The sequence below is a fragment of the Aureobasidium subglaciale genome (assembly GCF_000721755.1).
Source record: "Aureobasidium subglaciale EXF-2481 unplaced genomic scaffold scaffold_9, whole genome shotgun sequence".
Classification (NCBI taxonomy): domain Eukaryota; kingdom Fungi; phylum Ascomycota; class Dothideomycetes; order Dothideales; family Saccotheciaceae; genus Aureobasidium; species Aureobasidium subglaciale.
The window spans coordinates 44,754-60,121 of record NW_013566986.1 but is presented as its reverse complement, the minus strand read 5'-3'; the positions used below and the strand labels follow the sequence as shown (position 1 = coordinate 60,121).

The 15,368-nt window shown below is 50.9% G+C and overlaps 7 protein-coding genes across 7 annotated transcripts; 5 read left to right on the top strand and 2 right to left on the bottom strand.

The window, feature by feature from the left end:
* The first annotated feature begins 120 nt into the window (after nt 1-120).
* AUEXF2481DRAFT_88400 (uncharacterized protein) lies at nt 121-3,214 on the top strand. The gene is made up of 2 exons (XM_013488841.1): nt 121-473; nt 795-3,214. Exons 1-2 carry the CDS (start codon nt 276-278, stop codon nt 2,820-2,822), a joined length of 2,226 nt encoding a protein of 741 aa, XP_013344295.1. The 5' UTR covers nt 121-275; the 3' UTR covers nt 2,823-3,214.
* A 438-nt stretch (nt 3,215-3,652) lies between these two features.
* Nucleotides 3,653-5,176, top strand: AUEXF2481DRAFT_79400 (glycoside hydrolase family 10 protein). Its single transcript, XM_013488834.1, has one exon. It carries the CDS (start codon nt 3,842-3,844, stop codon nt 5,051-5,053), a length of 1,212 nt encoding a protein of 403 aa, XP_013344288.1. The 5' UTR covers nt 3,653-3,841; the 3' UTR covers nt 5,054-5,176.
* A 566-nt stretch (nt 5,177-5,742) lies between these two features.
* Nucleotides 5,743-6,608, bottom strand: AUEXF2481DRAFT_39417 (uncharacterized protein). The gene has a single exon (XM_013488736.1). The coding sequence runs from the start codon at nt 6,196-6,198 to the stop codon at nt 5,905-5,907; it is 294 nt and encodes a 97-aa protein (XP_013344190.1). The 5' UTR covers nt 6,199-6,608; the 3' UTR covers nt 5,743-5,904.
* On the top strand, nt 6,594-8,428 carry AUEXF2481DRAFT_39414 (uncharacterized protein). The gene is made up of 9 exons (XM_013488735.1): nt 6,594-6,734; nt 6,783-6,816; nt 6,866-6,968; nt 7,022-7,256; nt 7,309-7,449; nt 7,500-7,643; nt 7,698-7,714; nt 7,772-7,939; nt 7,992-8,428. The coding sequence occupies exons 1-9, from the start codon at nt 6,644-6,646 to the stop codon at nt 8,082-8,084; spliced, it is 1,026 nt and encodes a 341-aa protein (XP_013344189.1). The 5' UTR covers nt 6,594-6,643; the 3' UTR covers nt 8,085-8,428.
* Nucleotides 8,429-9,493: 1,065 nt separating this feature from the next.
* On the top strand, nt 9,494-11,119 carry AUEXF2481DRAFT_29005 (uncharacterized protein; the record flags this gene model as incomplete). Its single annotated transcript, XM_013488663.1, has 1 exon — nt 9,494-11,119. The coding sequence occupies one exon, from the start codon at nt 9,494-9,496 to the stop codon at nt 11,117-11,119; it is 1,626 nt and encodes a 541-aa protein (XP_013344117.1).
* Nucleotides 11,120-11,464: 345 nt separating this feature from the next.
* Nucleotides 11,465-13,357, top strand: AUEXF2481DRAFT_676079 (uncharacterized protein). The gene is made up of 3 exons (XM_013488856.1): nt 11,465-11,969; nt 12,030-12,717; nt 12,771-13,357. The coding sequence occupies exons 1-3, from the start codon at nt 11,809-11,811 to the stop codon at nt 13,005-13,007; spliced, it is 1,086 nt and encodes a 361-aa protein (XP_013344310.1). The 5' UTR covers nt 11,465-11,808; the 3' UTR covers nt 13,008-13,357.
* Nucleotides 13,358-13,707: 350 nt separating this feature from the next.
* Nucleotides 13,708-14,991, bottom strand: AUEXF2481DRAFT_29003 (uncharacterized protein; the record flags this gene model as incomplete). The annotated part of the gene is made up of 1 exon (XM_013488662.1): nt 13,708-14,991. The coding sequence occupies one exon, from the start codon at nt 14,989-14,991 to the stop codon at nt 13,708-13,710; it is 1,284 nt and encodes a 427-aa protein (XP_013344116.1).
* Between the last annotated feature and the right edge of the window lie 377 nt (nt 14,992-15,368).

Genomic DNA, 15,368 nt, shown 5'->3' with positions numbered 1-15,368 from the left:
TGAAGCTAAAGTGAGAAGTTGGGCAATGATTGGGTGGCTGGGAGGACCGTGCTGTATGTTAAATCAAGGCGCGAATGCACGATGCCGCCGCCTTCTCCACACGATCATCTCGAAACCCTCTGCGACCACAAGACATCAAAACAAGTCGAGCGCGCTGTGTCAAGATCCCTCGACTTTTTAGCCTTGTACAACGACAGCGCATGCATGACGGATAACGCACAATTTCACGACTGGGTCTTGCGGGCCTATTAGGCTTGGACTCTCTTTGATTGCTCATGATGAGCGACAACGGTCTTCAGCGGTTTGGGCATACATCTTCCGAGGACGCGGATCCGGACAACTCTCTCCCTTGCATTCCAACCATGGCGACACCATGCTGCTGTGGGAACGACGACTGCGCATTCCAGCAGGAGAACAACCAAGCCTTTGCGTTATTGGACGAAAACCTGCGCAGGGCTGGCCAGGTTGGCAAGGTCAGTGTTTCGTGAATCGCGCGTGCTTTGGCAGTCGCAATCTCGCTGTTTTCTGTTTGCCCTCGACTGCCCAAGATCCCATCACTCGTACGCTTCCTTCACAGGCAAACCGTTTCCCCACTCAATCTCCTTTGCTATGGCAGTTCAAGCCATTCTACACCGTCGACTAAGCCAAAACACACACACACATGTCCTGAGATATAACCAAGCAGCGTCAGGCCCCCCACCCTGCATGCCGCCCGTCTTGTTGTGTCTCAATATACACGATCCAAATTGTTTCACCTCAACACGGCCATCATGTCGCTGACCTGGTCGTTACAGGCCCTTCTAGTACGCCATGAAGCCTATGTGGCCGAGGCCGAAGAGCAAAAGGCTCTGATGGATGCTGAGATAACACGCATGACGGCGGAAAAGCAACAAGCAGAAGCAAAGAACTCGAGTCTGATTGAAGAGAATCGCAACTTACTTGACCAACTCGAAGGCCTCAACAATGTCGTCGTCGAGTCGGATGCCCACACAGAGTCTCTCATTGGCCAACTACTTTCCACCCAAGCCGAACTACTCCGACTAAGTACTCTCGCCGCCCGCACCGAAAGACTGGAACGCGAAGTCGACGAGTACGAACAAGAACAAGCTCTCCTACACGCCTCTCTCACCTCCAAAGTCGAGTCTGAACGCTCAGCAACTCTGCGATGGCAGGAGGCTGAGAGGAAGTTGGCTGTGATGGAGGAGCAGCTGGACAGGATCGAACGCGAGGCAAGAGACGACAAAGAACGACATGTCGAGATTGTTGGACGCATGGAGCGCCAGCGTGTGGTGGAGAAGGAATTGGAGACGTCTGCTGGACGTCTCAACGGTGCTGCATCTGCTAAGACGGCAAGGCATGGCAGCACTGTCGTCTCCCACTTCGTCAAGGACATTCTCCAGGACAACGTCAACCTGCAAGCCGGCATCGCAGAGCTACGTGAGATGCTCGACAACTCAAACGAGCAGGTCGAAGTCCTACGAGATCAGCTTGCCCAGTACACTCCCACAGACATGGCTTCCGATACCGAGTCACCTGCACCATCGACACGCCCTCCCAACTTGGACAACGAAATGAAACGAGCTAGCTCTCAAGAAGTCCATGTCCACCACCACTACCACGCTCCTGCTGAACATTCTCGAAAGGCAAGTCTCACCCTCCGACGACCGAAGAAGAAGCGCAACGTCCTCGCTTCCGGTCTCTTCACTCCCTCCACAGGCTCGCGTACCCCGCGAACTTCAATATCTGCAGCCAGCCCGTATACCCCCTCATCCACGGCCGCCATTCTTTCACAAACGGCCGCAAGCATACCTCACAGAAACGTCAATCGTTGGTCCATGCAGTCTCACATGACCACCAGTTCCATGCTCAGCTCGCCCCAGTCTATTTATCCGCCATCATCAATTTGGGATCGGGATGATTCCCTCATAGACTCGTCTCGTCCGACTACACCGGATAGTGAGGCGCCGAGCTCCCCTTATTATATTTCCCACCAGTCGAAAAGATCCTCCACAGGCTCGTATTTTCGTGCCTTATCACAGCCGGCCTTTCGTGATGGCGCTTCAGATCGCTTTGAAGATCATGATCAGTCATCCTACAACTTTTCTGCTGAAAGTCAAGGATGGACTGATGATCAAGCAGTTGCAGGAGGTCATGGTGCAATTCTTGAGGAAGACGAAGGGAATCATCTGGATTCTACTATGTCATCAGTTGATGAGAGTCGTCCTCATTTGCCTTCTTTCATTGACGACACTGAGATCTCGACTTATACTCGGCCGACAATCTTGGATGAAAGCATTTACTCACGCCCTCGGCATCGCCGGGCTGCTTCGCATGAATCCTTAATTTCAGTGTCAGGCATGGATATCCATACCCTGCAATCTCGGCCTTCGCAGCTATTGACTGCTCAGAGTTCGAGATCGTTCTCATCACAAGCCTCCGTCACGGCCACTCTTTCCTTGGCGCATGCTGCCAGACCTGCATTAATATCACGGACGTCAAGCAATAGCCGTAGTATATTACAAGGAGTGGCGGCTGAACACAAGGCTTCCAGCACCCCGCCAAAAGGTCTTGGCCAGAGAATGGGAGGATGGGTGTTTGGCAAGTGGGGTTCTACTCCTACCCCTACAGTCACCGTGTCTGCGCCCATGGATCACATCAAAGTTGACAAGAAACGCATGTCAACAACAGCCAGCAAGCTACGACCCCCAGGCATCAACCAAGCCGGTCCCATTTTTGGCTTCGGGCCGGAACCACAACTCCCTCGCGAGCCAATCCTCAAGACGCTGAATGAGGAGGAGTTGTGGGAATGCTTGAACGAATGATTTCCCTCACCACGTTTCAGTCCTTACGCTTTTCCTTGATCTTCTATTCTCCTTCAGCGACGGCGCTATCCACATGCCTGTCCCCTCATCTTCCTTCTAATCTTTCTCCATTTTGTACAGCGGGCCTCGCCAAGGTGGATATCTTCTCATGTTATTTTCTTCGATACCCCATTACGTTTAACTCCGGATCTTGAGTTTCTCCATCCTACTTTGGAAGAATAGGCTTGGTGGTTTAGCCATCAAATCATCACATATATGCTTGTTTACTTCTCTCTTTTACTCCGCACTTGATCTCTTTTCATCCGAATTTTGCCTAAGTGACTCTTAAGCACGTAGCAGGATTGCTTGGTGTCGCTTGATTATTATGCTTCGTGATGCTAGTGATGCTCGTTTCAGGACCTTGTACAGTAGTTCACCTCTGGGAAGCTCCAGGCGTTGGTTTGGGCGCTCTTCTTGATTACGGGAGATGTGCAGTAACGACATCTCGGCCGGGTTCGCGCGAGATGTCAATATGCTTGATTCGCAGTGGCTAGAGCAAAAATCCACAGAAAGTGCCAGGGTGATCAACCATCGAGGCTCAAGTTGGACGTCTCACCTCGGGAATGGCGTTCAAAGCACAGACCCGTTCGCTTCGTCAATCCTCTTTTCTGTCAACCTCAAACATCCCAATCACAGCCAAGGCATCGCTTCTCGCAACGAAACATCGCTTGTCCAATAACAGTTCTCATCACGGGCACCTTCAATGTAAGTGCGCTCAACTGACTATGGATATGGCAGGCGAGGCATAGACCCTAGATGGTAAGCTTAAGTGCAAGAATAGATATATAAGGGGTGAGCTTCATCCTATATGGAATCGATTCTTTCTTCATCACCTTCGTCCACAATCTTCTCTACTCTTTAGCAGACTCTGGTAGTCGCTTTTTCCATCAACAAGTTCTTCTATCCCTGATTGCCTTCGAGCAACAAAGTCATTCGTTAAGACCTTTTATCCTTCGTCACCACTACAAAACTTCATCAAGATGTATATCTCCACCGCTACTCTTTCCTCCATCGTCCTTGCGGCTTCTCTGGCCTCTGCTACCCCTGGCCATGTCAAGAGAGCTGATGCCTACGCTCAGTGCGGTGGCCAAGGCTTCACCGGTGCCTCTACCTGTGTTGCTGGATACCACTGTGCCGAGTCCAATGCATGGTACTCCCAGTGTCTCCCTGGATCCGGCTCCGCTCCTGCTGCCAGCTCTATCGCTGCTGCCGTCCAGACCACTTCTGCCGCTACCAAGGCCCCTGTCTCTACCAGCAACAAAGCATCTGCTGCTCAGCCTTCTGACAGCTTGAACAAGCTCTTCCAGGCCAAGGGCAAAAAGTACTTCGGTACCGCCGCTGACCAGGGCACTCTTAGCAACGCTCAGACCGCCGCCATTGTCAAGGCCGACTTTGGCCAAGTCACCCCCGAGAACAGCATGAAGTGGGATGCCACCGAGTCCTCCAACGGAAACTTCAACTTCAACGGTGGTGACTACCTCGTCAACTTTGCCTCCCAGAACGGTCAGCTCGTCCGTGGCCACACCCTTGTCTGGTACTCCCAACTTCCCCAATGGGTTCAGCAGATCACCGACAAGACCCAACTCACCAACGTGATGAAGAACCATATCAACAAGGTCATGGGCCACTTCAAGGGTAAGATCTACGCCTGGGACGTCGTCAACGAGGCCTTCAACGAGGACGGCACTCTCCGCCAAAACGTATTCATGAAGGTTCTCGGTGAAGACTACATCAGAATTGCCTTTGAGACCGCCCGCGCCGCCGACCCCAACGCCAAGCTCTACATCAACGACTACAACCTCGACTCTGCCTCCTACTCCAAGACCACCGGCTTCATCGCCCACGTCAAGAAGTGGAGAGCCGCTGGTATCCCCATCGATGGTGTTGGTTCTCAAACCCATCTCGGCAAGTCCGGCAGCTTCAACAACCCTGACAATGTCCCTGCTGCTTTCAAGGCTGTTTGCGCCGCTGCCCCTGAGTGTGCCATGACTGAACTTGATCTTGCAGGTGCTGATTCTGGCTCTTACGTCAAGGTTGTCAATGCTTGTGTTCAGACTAGCAACTGTGTTGGTATCACCGAGTGGGGCGTTTCTGACTCTCAGTCTTGGAGAAAGAGTGATAGCCCTCTGCTTTTTGACTCCAACTTCCAGAAGAAGGCTGCTTACACTGCTATTGTCAACGCTCTTAAGTAAGAGTGCTTTCCGACATTGTCCGTCTTGGGTTCTTTGGAGGAGATGTTTACAGATTCTTGTTCGTCAGGATTTGAGTGTGAAATGAGATAGCAACGTTATTGAGAGAGTGCGGTTATTTTGTGGAACTATTTTTGCCATGTCTCTATCTGTGTCGTGTCTGTGGCCACTAGTAGAATGCTTTGTCGCTCCATACCGCGACCATTTGTCCCTTGTGAGTAGAAGTGATCTCTGCTACCGAGTAACCCCTCTTTCTTCTCATGACCACTCCTTCATCAGATCCTGCACGGAGATACTTTCCATGACCCTTTCCACTTCCCACACATCACTTTCCATGTCCCTACTCTTCCCGGGGGTTGATCACCCCCTTATTATACTTATACTACTTGCCCGTCTCTTTCTTCTTCAGGTTCTCGAGTAAACCAATGTTTCTCTTTCTGAAGCCAGTTCTTGTTTTTGTTGTTGGGGCTATCTTTTTGCACCTTTGACCATGAACCGTATGTCGAAGAACATTTTCATATGCTGCGACCACAATCCCAGACCTGCCACGATCTCATATCTAGCCCCCGACATGACTAGGAGCAACTGCAGCCTGGGTGGCCCTCCCCCTCGCACCACAATTGTTGCTAAGATTGATATTGTTACACAAGCTGTGGCATCCCAACGTACCAGCCCGGCTGGCGCAATGGTAGCGCGCAAGACTTCTATCCTGAAATCTTGAGGCTGTGGGTTCGAGCCCCACGTTGGGCTTCTTGTTTTGCTCCATCATAGACCACTCTATACCAGGGTGAAGGATCTGTGGAAAAAGAAACGATCGAAGGGATTTTAGTTTTGGTGGCGTTTGGTGGAGAGAGTCAGGTTGGCTTGGCGGATGTGGTTGGATGCATCGAGCTGCCGGCTTCCGGGATCAGTTTTGGCTTGGCGCGTTGGTGAGGGGATGTGGTTGCCATTTGGGAAGGCCGATATGGATCTCGGTGACCTATTAAGAAAGTTGTGATTGTGGCCCTATCACTAGCTAGGAATTCATGGAGAGTGGGTCGATCTGTGAGTTGAGACAGACGCCGTGAGTCTGCCTCAGAGCTCATTGATTTCAGATGGTCCTCTGGAAGCCATGTAGCTTGACGACAACGTGTCGAACCGATGTTCATATTACGCACGGTGATGAGACGACAGGAGTAGCTTACCCGATCTTTGTGTTAGTGATGTGGCCAGAGTAGAAGCTCGCTGTAAGAGCATGTTGATAGGAAAGTGAGATTGATGCTTGGGACCGACGCACGAGATGGAAAGGCGAAAAGCGGCAACACTCTGGCAGCAACGCGCTACATACAGCAAGACTCAACATCATTATCTGGATTGAAGGACTGCAGTTACTATCATTCAAGCTCAGCTCAAAAGGTCAAGATAGGCCGACATTATCGGTATCGACTTGCCTTCGTTATCAAGGGTCCTCCTAGACGCGGAAGGTCAACTCCGATGGGAAGTATTTACATGTATCTATCATGGACCGATAAGAGGTTCATACTTTGTACTTCCATCATAAATTCGACCACCAAACGAGCCCTTCTTCTCATTCTACTCTTCGTCATACTCACAATGAATCGTCTACCGACACTCGATCCTCATGTTCTCACAATCGCAGATCTAAAAGAGGCAGCATGTCGTGATATGCCGACAATGTATAGAGGTGAGAGGGAAAAGTGCCTAGGCATTGACTAAGACTAACTCTCAGTAGACTACTATAATGAAGGAGCCATGGACTTGATCACGTATGTTTCCCAACACTGTGACAACCGCATAGATGCTCATGGGGAGCAGACTCAAAGACAATGAGGAAGCCTTTAACCGCTATAAGATCCGACCTCGAGTACTCGTCAACGTAGCCAATATCAATCTCGAAACTGAGATGTTTGGTGTAAAGGTCAGAAGTCACGTTCTGATGGCGGATTATGATATACTGACCCGTGGAACCAGACTGCAGCACCTTTCGGTTTCAGTCCAGCAGCTATGCATGGATTGGCCCACCCCGATGGTGAGCTTGCGACCTCCCGAGCTGCAGCGAAAGCCAATATCTGTATGGGTCTGTCAGTCTTTGCAACGCAAGGTCTTGAAGCTGTGATTGCAAAAAACAACGGCAATCCTTACTTCATGCATATATCGATGATCAAGGATAAAGTAGCGTGTGCGAGCACCATCAGACGTGCTGAGGGTGAGCGAAAACATGCGACTAACAGTCGAGTTTTGAACTGACAAGATCACAGCGGCTGGATACAAAGCAATCTTTCTCTCCGTGGACGTACCAGTGCTAGGTCAAAGATTGAACGAGCATAAGAATAAATTCGAGCTACCAGAAGGGCTCAAGTGGCCGAACCTTACCGCTGTGGGCGATGGCCTTGAATATGGTGTGTAAACCATTTCTGCTAGTCTCGATCTGTGCTGACGATTTTTCAAGATGCCACGATCGAGTGGCACACCGCGATACCATGGATGCGCTCCCAGACCAAACTAGAGATCTGGCTCAAAGGTGTCGCTTCTCCAGAGGATGTCGCGCTGGCGATACAACACAAGGTGGATGGCATCATGATCTCTAATCATGGTAAGTCGTCTCGTGGTCAATCTACGAACTCACGCTAATCAGATATCTTTCCAGGTGGTCGTCAGCTTGATGTAAGCTCTGTGACACTCATCCTAACAATGAGCATAAACTGACATGTCTCAAAATAGGGTGTTCCTGCAACGCTTGATAGTCTCCGAGATTGTGCCCCTGTCGCAAGAGGCAAGATACCGATAGCGTTCGACGGTGGCGTTAGAAGGGGTAGTGACATCTTTAAAGCATTGGCACTGGGAGCAGATTTTGTGTTTATGGGAAGAGTGCCGATCTGGGGTCTTGCTGTAAGTTTCGATATGTCTGAAGGTATTACCGAAAGACTGACCAGTCCGGTAGTATAAGGGCCAACAGGGCGTCGAACTTGCAGTCAAGATTTTGATGGCTGAACTGCGAATGACCATGGCATTGGCTGGGCAAGTCTATGTGTAATGACACTCAGTCACGATCGTGCTAACTCTGATAAAGATGTCGGACGGTGAAGGAAATCAACCGAGGTCATTTGGCAGTGCTGAAGGGTGATGGCGTGCTTTGCAAATTGTGAAGAGGATATTCTGGATCTGGTGACCAATTTGCATGCGCAATGTTTTTGACTACAGTTTACAACTTGCGGCAACATCTTTCGAGCCAGACCCAAGGGAAGTTTACGAGGCTGGCCATCTGATAGAGAGGTAAAGTTTCTCCAAGCTCTTACCTAAGACGTATCATATCGAGACATACTGTAGTCAGGACTTGCTCCCGAGAAACTCAGGATAAGGAAACGAAATCCGACCGAGCGACGTGCTCGTTGCCATGATCCGCGGGTGAATGCACACATTTGGTGATCGTTCGTAGCAAGAAGCGAAATCTATGAGAGAAGAAGCAATGTTGATTCATGCCACGGAGTTGAGCAACGCCAAGACCTTGCACTTGTTCGCGCCGAGTCTCCACCAGTATGCCTTCATCACTCCCACTCCCATCCAAACAGTGATGCCCGGATGATGTCCTGCCAGTGCTTCCTCGATGGAAACATCATCGCGGACAATTGTGTCCCAGATTTCGACACTGCGAAGTTGAGATACCACTGCGGCGGCGAGAAGGAAGTTCGCGCATCGGCATCAGACTTCGTGACGCACGTCGCGTCAATCACCTTAAGATCACCTGTGCCCAAACCTGCAATGGCCGGGCTGTTATGACAACGCTGGATTTCGACAAGGTTGTACGGCATGTTTGTTGTGCCTGTGATGCCAGGTACTGCTTCCAGCCACAGTGCATGCACATCCATGCATGCATCAGAACTTTAATGCCCCCGCCCGAGCAACCAACCACTTTCCAGTTTCTCACTCTCCAGCCACGACTCAGAAGGTATACGATCTCTTCTTCCTGTTCCTATCTCTGCGATCTACAACTTTATCGAGAATTGGAAGGAACAGGTTGGGACAAACTTCACGGATCCCCTCACGGATGTTCTGTTCGCAGAGCCGCGGACCGAGTTGGGATTTACATATACCGTCACTTGCGCTCTTTTTGTGAGTGGGCTACCTTTCCCAGCCCACCCATGTGCGTCAGAAGCGAATGAGCCGGGCCCTGCATACATCATCCCGCCTCTTATTTCCTTGCTCTTGCATCAACAGCAAGTGGGTTTTGTGTGAGAAGGGTGGGTTCTATATGGAAAGGTGGGTATAATGGCTTCCCCAGCCATACAGGCCCGACGTGATGCCTGCCTGGCCATGAATGAGTAAAAGAAACCTCTTTGGTGGCTAGGAAATGTAGTGGCTATATCATGAAGGCTCGCCTCTGCGTGAATCTGTGTCTCTTCCAACAAGCTTTCTCCAAGTATCTTTACTCTCGTTCTGAGAAACATGGTTCCTTCTGCATTGTTCTTCACTGCCTTTGGTAGTCTTATCAGTCGTTCTCTTACACAGTCGTTGGTCAATAACGTCAATGCGGAGGTGACAGTTGCATCTGCAGCTACATCAGTGATCCTCAGTGCAAGTCCAGCTTCATCAGGCTCCGCAGCATCTGGCGCGGGTCGAGCTGTTACTCAGATTTCCGATGGTCAGATCCAAGCGCCAGGATACTCCACCACTTTGCCTAACGGCACGCTGAGCGCTACCCCGGGTGTTGTATCGTCTAATGCCACGTCTACCGTCGATGCCGCCGCAGCCTCTGTCAGTCCCAATGGCGGCATACTTTCCATCCCACCAAACAGCACTACCCCAGATCAATCGAAGCTAGCGCAAAGAAACGAATGTCAGGCTCTGATAGACGATCAACTCCCTGCAAAGAACAGTATTCCTACCAACTTCAAGTTCTCTGGCAATGTGAGGACCTACTTCGTCGCCGCTGAAGAGGTGGCCTGGAACTACGCACCTAGTGGATGGGACAACTGGCTCGGTGTGCCTGTTCAGAACTCTCCCCACGCTGCGGCTGCTGGGTACCTCAATATCACCGGCTCTCTTGGATCAAATTGGGGCATGGAGTGGCAGAAGGCTGTGTACAAGGGATACACCGACAGCACCTTCTCGGCTCAGAGCGAGCAACCCGCGACAAATGGTATCAACGGTCCCATTCTCCGTGGCGAGGTCGGCGACATAATTCAGATCATGTTTGTCAACAACCTTGAGAAGAACTATGCATCGATGCATAGTATGGGCCTCTACTATGGCAAGCAGTATGAAGGATCTCTGTACCCCAACACTACCGACTCCGAGACGCCAAAGGTTCAAGAGCAGGATGCCGTTCCTCCCGGTGGCTGTGCGATCTACAAGTGGCTCATCTCAGACTCTCAAGCACCAGCGCCTGGTCAGAGTAGTCGTCTCTGGTCCTACCACAGTTTCGTCAATATGCCTGCTGATACATCTGCCGGCCTCTCTGGTCCTATCATCGTCTACAACAGTGGAGAGATGAACAGCACCATGTCTGCTCATCGCGAGTTTGTCGTCACTACCAATACCCACTACGAAGCACGATCTTTCATGGCGGGCACCAACGCAAAGAAGGCTGGTGTCGATACTAGCAGCATGCGTCCTACCAACCAGCTTGTTCAGCCTTACATCGGTAACGAGTCTTTCTGGGTACCCCAGTTGACCAACTTCCCCGAGATCCAGCTCAGCGATGCTCAAGGACCCAACTTCTACACCATGAATGGTTATGTCTTTAGCAACGGCGCGCCTTACGAGATGTGCCGTGACGATCCGGTCATCTGGTACGTGATGGCGTTTGGCGGTGCTTCCCACGTCTTCCACTTGCACGGTAACAATTTCCAGTATAACGATATCTGGCAAGCTAGTCAGAGCATCAATGCTGGGGAGATGTTCACGTTCAACATGAACGCTCAGCTACCGGGTGTGTGGCAATTGCTCTGCCATGTTAGTTCGCACAATCTGTTTGGTATGCAACAGAACTATGTCGTGTACGGTACCGAGGAGGATGGAGAGAAATGCCCGTTGCCACCCCTGACTGCCAAGTTAGCTGGCAGCCCTTGAACGTTGGAGAGATAGGTTCTTCATATTGTACATGATAGGCGGAGTTAGTAATATGGTAGAGTAGTCGAGTAATTGGCAGAAGTAGAGCGTATATAATCCTAATGTTACCGAGTCGATTGGATCTATACAATGCAGTGTGATGCAGTTCTTATTTGTTTACACAAAGGCACGGTCTCCACGCTCGTATAGGCCGTCAACGTCGACGCGTAGTGATCGTCGCCTGATGTTCGAGATGGTTATAGCGTCGCTGGTCGGAAACTCTTTGCGAGTTGCGAAGATTTGTTCTGCAGATGCTCGTTCAATGAACAGAAAAGTAAGGTAGTGTGTGTCAAAGTGCACCTTTGAGCAGGACTGGATGTTCTTTCGGATGTCATAGAGTGAGCAGGCGCTAATGCGGGTGATCAACGCTCGGGCCAGTTCTGGGGAAGGAACGACAAAGTGACAGGAGAGGGAGGGAGAAGTTGCGAAGGCCAACGATCAAACGACGATTCATTTCACTCTGCCACTCCAGTCCACCTTCCTTTTTCACGCCGCTATTTCCTTCCGACCGCAAACCTTCGCTTGAACCATCTTATACCAACCAATTCGACACGCCATAATAACCAATTCCACAAGGCAAAGCGCGAAAGTCACGCCGTCAACAAGACCCAGGCGTGCGACACGTCAAATCATCATCACTACCCACAACAATGGCGCACCGCACTCCCACGCCCGATATAACCATTTCGCGCAATCGCCTACCCAACCTCTACGAAGTCTTGAGTCGCCAGACGAAGCCGCCGGTCGATCTATTTAGTTTCTACATCTACATGCGCGATGCTCAACGCAGCGTCGACTACCTCGATTTCTGGTACACAACAGCCCTCTTGGTCGCCTGAAAATACGCGGATAGACTAACCAAAATTCACAGGCTGGACGTATCACAACACATGTCGCTATGCCGACACTACGTTCGTGGACTCCACCGCAGCGTGCTAGCAGAGACACCCGAGTTGGAGAAGGGCGGCAGCAAGCGTAGTTCGCAAGCTCTGGACCAATACGATGATAGTGTCATGGCCGGTCCCAGCGCCGACAAGGACGTTCGTGTCTCTGCCTTCTTGCGTGCCGACAACAATGGCAGCATGCACTCTCCGTCGCAATCTCTTGGTAGCAACAACTTCGACCCCCAGCACACTCGCCGTTCCATGGTCGATAGTACTCAAGAAACCACTCCCTACACGCAGGATCAATCTCCTACCGGTACTACCGTTACGAGACACGACATCCGCGCGAGTGCTGAGAAGATTTTGTACACTTATCTACTACAAGGCTCGGAGCGTGAGATTATCATTCCCGTCGGCATCCTTGAGCAAGTCACCGATGCTATCGAGAACGAGAACCGTGACGATCCAGAGGTCTTTGACGCCGCGAAGGACTACGTCTTTCAAGCAATGGAGCGCGATGCTTTCCCCGGCTTCCTCAGAGCAAAGGCTTTGGGCAACATAGTACAGCCTAGCATGATGCTACGATTGGTCGTGGGTCTCGTTGCTCTATTCGCCGCCATCTGGACTGCCTTTGTACTCATCTTCCTCGACATGAGCAGAAGCACGAGATGTTGGGTATGTTGTTCTCTTCTCCTCTTCTTCATGATCTTCGTATTAATAGAACTTAGGTCATCTTGCCCTTCACCATCGCCATTTACTTCCTTGTCTCCCACCAGTACATGCTCGACCCCATCCAAGCACTTCTGGGCTACTCCGAATACACCTTTACCAATTACTTCCAGGTCAAGGAACGTTTTGTCAATCGCTTGTTGACACGCCGCGCTCTGATGTGCCTGATGTGGATCGCCATTATCGACGCTGCCGTGTGCTGTCTTTTCATCTTCGTTCCCGGCAAGAGACTGTGAACGAATACGGATACGAAGAGCCCATCGCTTGACGTGATGGATGATTTCATTGAGTCTTCTATCCTCTCTCCGCCGCCGACCATCTTTCACGCCTTTCCACATCACCCCATCACTCTTCTTCATTGTCATTATTTCTGTCTATTCTTCTTTCCATACCCCTTTTTTTTACTCGATACCACTCTTCTTCTTTTCTTTCTCTGCAGGCGCGGCGTTTTAACGTCAAGAGGTCGGAGTTGAACAATGGTCGTCCATATTTTCAGTTCGTTTCGCTTGTCCTAGGAATTGAAAATTGGTTAATGTCTTTATTTCTTCTTTCTGAGTTGTGCAATGAATGACGCATACCCAGCAACAACCGCTGCATGATTTCCAGCGAGCTTGCAGAGAACAAACTCGCATTCTCCACGATCCCTGTCCATCAACCATCGCAAGTGGACGGCAAATTTGATAGTCGAGTCGTAATCTGCTTCTAAGATTGTGTGACTAGGTACATGGACATTCACCAGGCAAGAGTGGATCCAGTGATCAATCAGAGATAATGTCTGTGTGTTCGTATTGTTATGATCTTGGCAGAAGGATGGAAGAGAAGCATGAGGGGTATCGCAAGAAGAAAAGAACCAGCCGAAAAAAAAGAAGGCCAAAAATCAAAAGCCAGACCTTCCAAGTACACAGAAACCACCGTGAAAACACAAAGCCGAGTTTTTTACTTGCCAACCTCTGCAAAGTGCTCTTGCTCGATATAACTCCATTCGGGCACATCCTTGACCTTTTTCCACAGCTCTTTCTCCAGCTTGATGGCAGCTTTGTGGTATGGAGTTTGCTCGGCATTATAACGTCTGCAGTTGACAGAGATGAGAGTGGCGTCTCTAATAAAGTCTTCGGGGGTCTCGTATGCGTCATTTTCCAGTTTTTGCTCCATGGTGCTGAGGTCCATGGGCTGTTTGATGACGTCGTAATAGTCGAGGACTTCGTCTTTGTTGACAGGCTGCAGAAAGGGCCATGCGTGGGTGCTGTTCTGTAGGGCGGAAAGGAGATGCATTAATTGTGAGTGGTTGGGGTTGTGGCGGGGTTGACGGGCGAGGGCGTCCATGTCCAGACTCCAGCCAGTTTCTTTGATGGCACCTATAGTGAGAGGGTCGATGGCGGGAAGGTTGTCGCCCTTCTTCAAGCCCTTCCACTGTGATGGGGGCGGGTGGACTTCGAAGGATTTTGAGACGGCCTTGATCTTTGCGTGGACGGCGGCTTTCTGCTTAAGAAGAAGACGGCCAGACTCGAGATAGCGAATCTTGGGGAGCATGCTACATTGCATGATGGTGCCTCCCTCGTAATCCTTGATGTAACCCATCCAGCGCGGTCTCTCGAGGGTGATTTCCTTTGTGAAGCCTTGCTTTTTGAAGTAGCCGATGGCGTAGTTGTCGGCGTAGGTCAGAAAGTGCATGACGTCCGAGGTGGCCTTGACGTAATCTTTCAGATGCGACATGAGATGTGCGCCGTAACCTTTGACTTGCTGATCGCTGCTTATAGCGCAGAAGACGATTTCGGCGAACTGGCGGCCCTTGAAGGGGCGGTATGTGATGCCTCCCACCACCTCGAGCGGCTTCTTGACGATGGCCATGGAGAGATGGGTGCGGTCGTAGACGAGTCTGGCGATGTAGTCTTTGGGCATCTTGGGCAGCTGTTTCTGGAAGATGCACTTCAGTCCCGTGAGGATGATGTAGCTCTCGCGGTCGCCATCGTTGTTGACAGCTCGGAATTCGATCTCGCCATTTCGTTCCTCGATGACAGCGGGCTTCTCGGGAAAGGGCACGACGCGTGGTGCTGTCGACTGGACGGCGTCTCCTGTGTCGTGTGCGAGAGGAAGTGTGGGTGTGGGTGTGGGCGACGTCGACGACTTGAAGCGCTTGCTGTCGCCGACCGACTCGGACGGCGACTCGGCTTTGCGCTTGTTCGTGGTCGCGCCTTCTTCCTTGATGACTGCCGGCGCCATTCTGTGATGTTCTTGTCACAACATTCGTCACTCTCCACTCTCCACTCGCATGTGAAGGTACGGAGCTCGGACCTGTCGATGCTTTGCGGAGAAGTTTCTTGGCATTTGCTCCTTCAACACTTCTCCAACCACATCAAGCTTGACTCATCGCTGCTAACTTCAACCCGCTTTGACATGCCGCACATGCTTGTTTCGCCGTACTCCGAACAGGGACAATCGTCATGCGCGCAGCTCCTCTCATCATCTTGCTGATATAGAGCCTTTGTCTCCCTTCTGTCTTGCTCTCGCTGTGCTCATACAGCAGTCCTTGGGGAAACTGCATTAATATCCTTCTGCTCGTTTCTATTTGACAATCATGTCTTGAGCTAAACCAACTG

Bases quoted from the DNA above. Each gene is read 5' to 3' on its own strand.
- AUEXF2481DRAFT_39414 (XM_013488735.1), top strand. From the start codon at position 6,644: ATGAATCGTCTACCGACACTCGATCCTCATGTTCTCACAATCGCAGAT. The intron at 7,257-7,308 runs GTGAGCGAAAAC...ACAAGATCACAG, and splicing joins CACCATCAGACGTGCTGAGG to CGGCTGGATACAAAGCAATC. The intron at 7,940-7,991 runs GTAAGTTTCGAT...CCAGTCCGGTAG, and splicing joins TGCCGATCTGGGGTCTTGCT to TATAAGGGCCAACAGGGCGT.
- AUEXF2481DRAFT_88400 (XM_013488841.1), top strand. From the start codon at position 276: ATGATGAGCGACAACGGTCTTCAGCGGTTTGGGCATACATCTTCCGAG. The intron at 474-794 runs GTCAGTGTTTCG...TGGTCGTTACAG, and splicing joins GGGCTGGCCAGGTTGGCAAG to GCCCTTCTAGTACGCCATGA.
- AUEXF2481DRAFT_676079 (XM_013488856.1), top strand. From the start codon at position 11,809: ATGGCGCACCGCACTCCCACGCCCGATATAACCATTTCGCGCAATCGC. The intron at 11,970-12,029 runs GTACACAACAGC...CAAAATTCACAG, and splicing joins GTCGACTACCTCGATTTCTG to GCTGGACGTATCACAACACA. The intron at 12,718-12,770 runs GTATGTTGTTCT...AATAGAACTTAG, and splicing joins GCAGAAGCACGAGATGTTGG to GTCATCTTGCCCTTCACCAT.
- AUEXF2481DRAFT_39417 (XM_013488736.1), bottom strand. From the start codon at position 6,198: ATGAACATCGGTTCGACACGTTGTCGTCAAGCTACATGGCTTCCAGAG.
- AUEXF2481DRAFT_79400 (XM_013488834.1), top strand. From the start codon at position 3,842: ATGTATATCTCCACCGCTACTCTTTCCTCCATCGTCCTTGCGGCTTCT.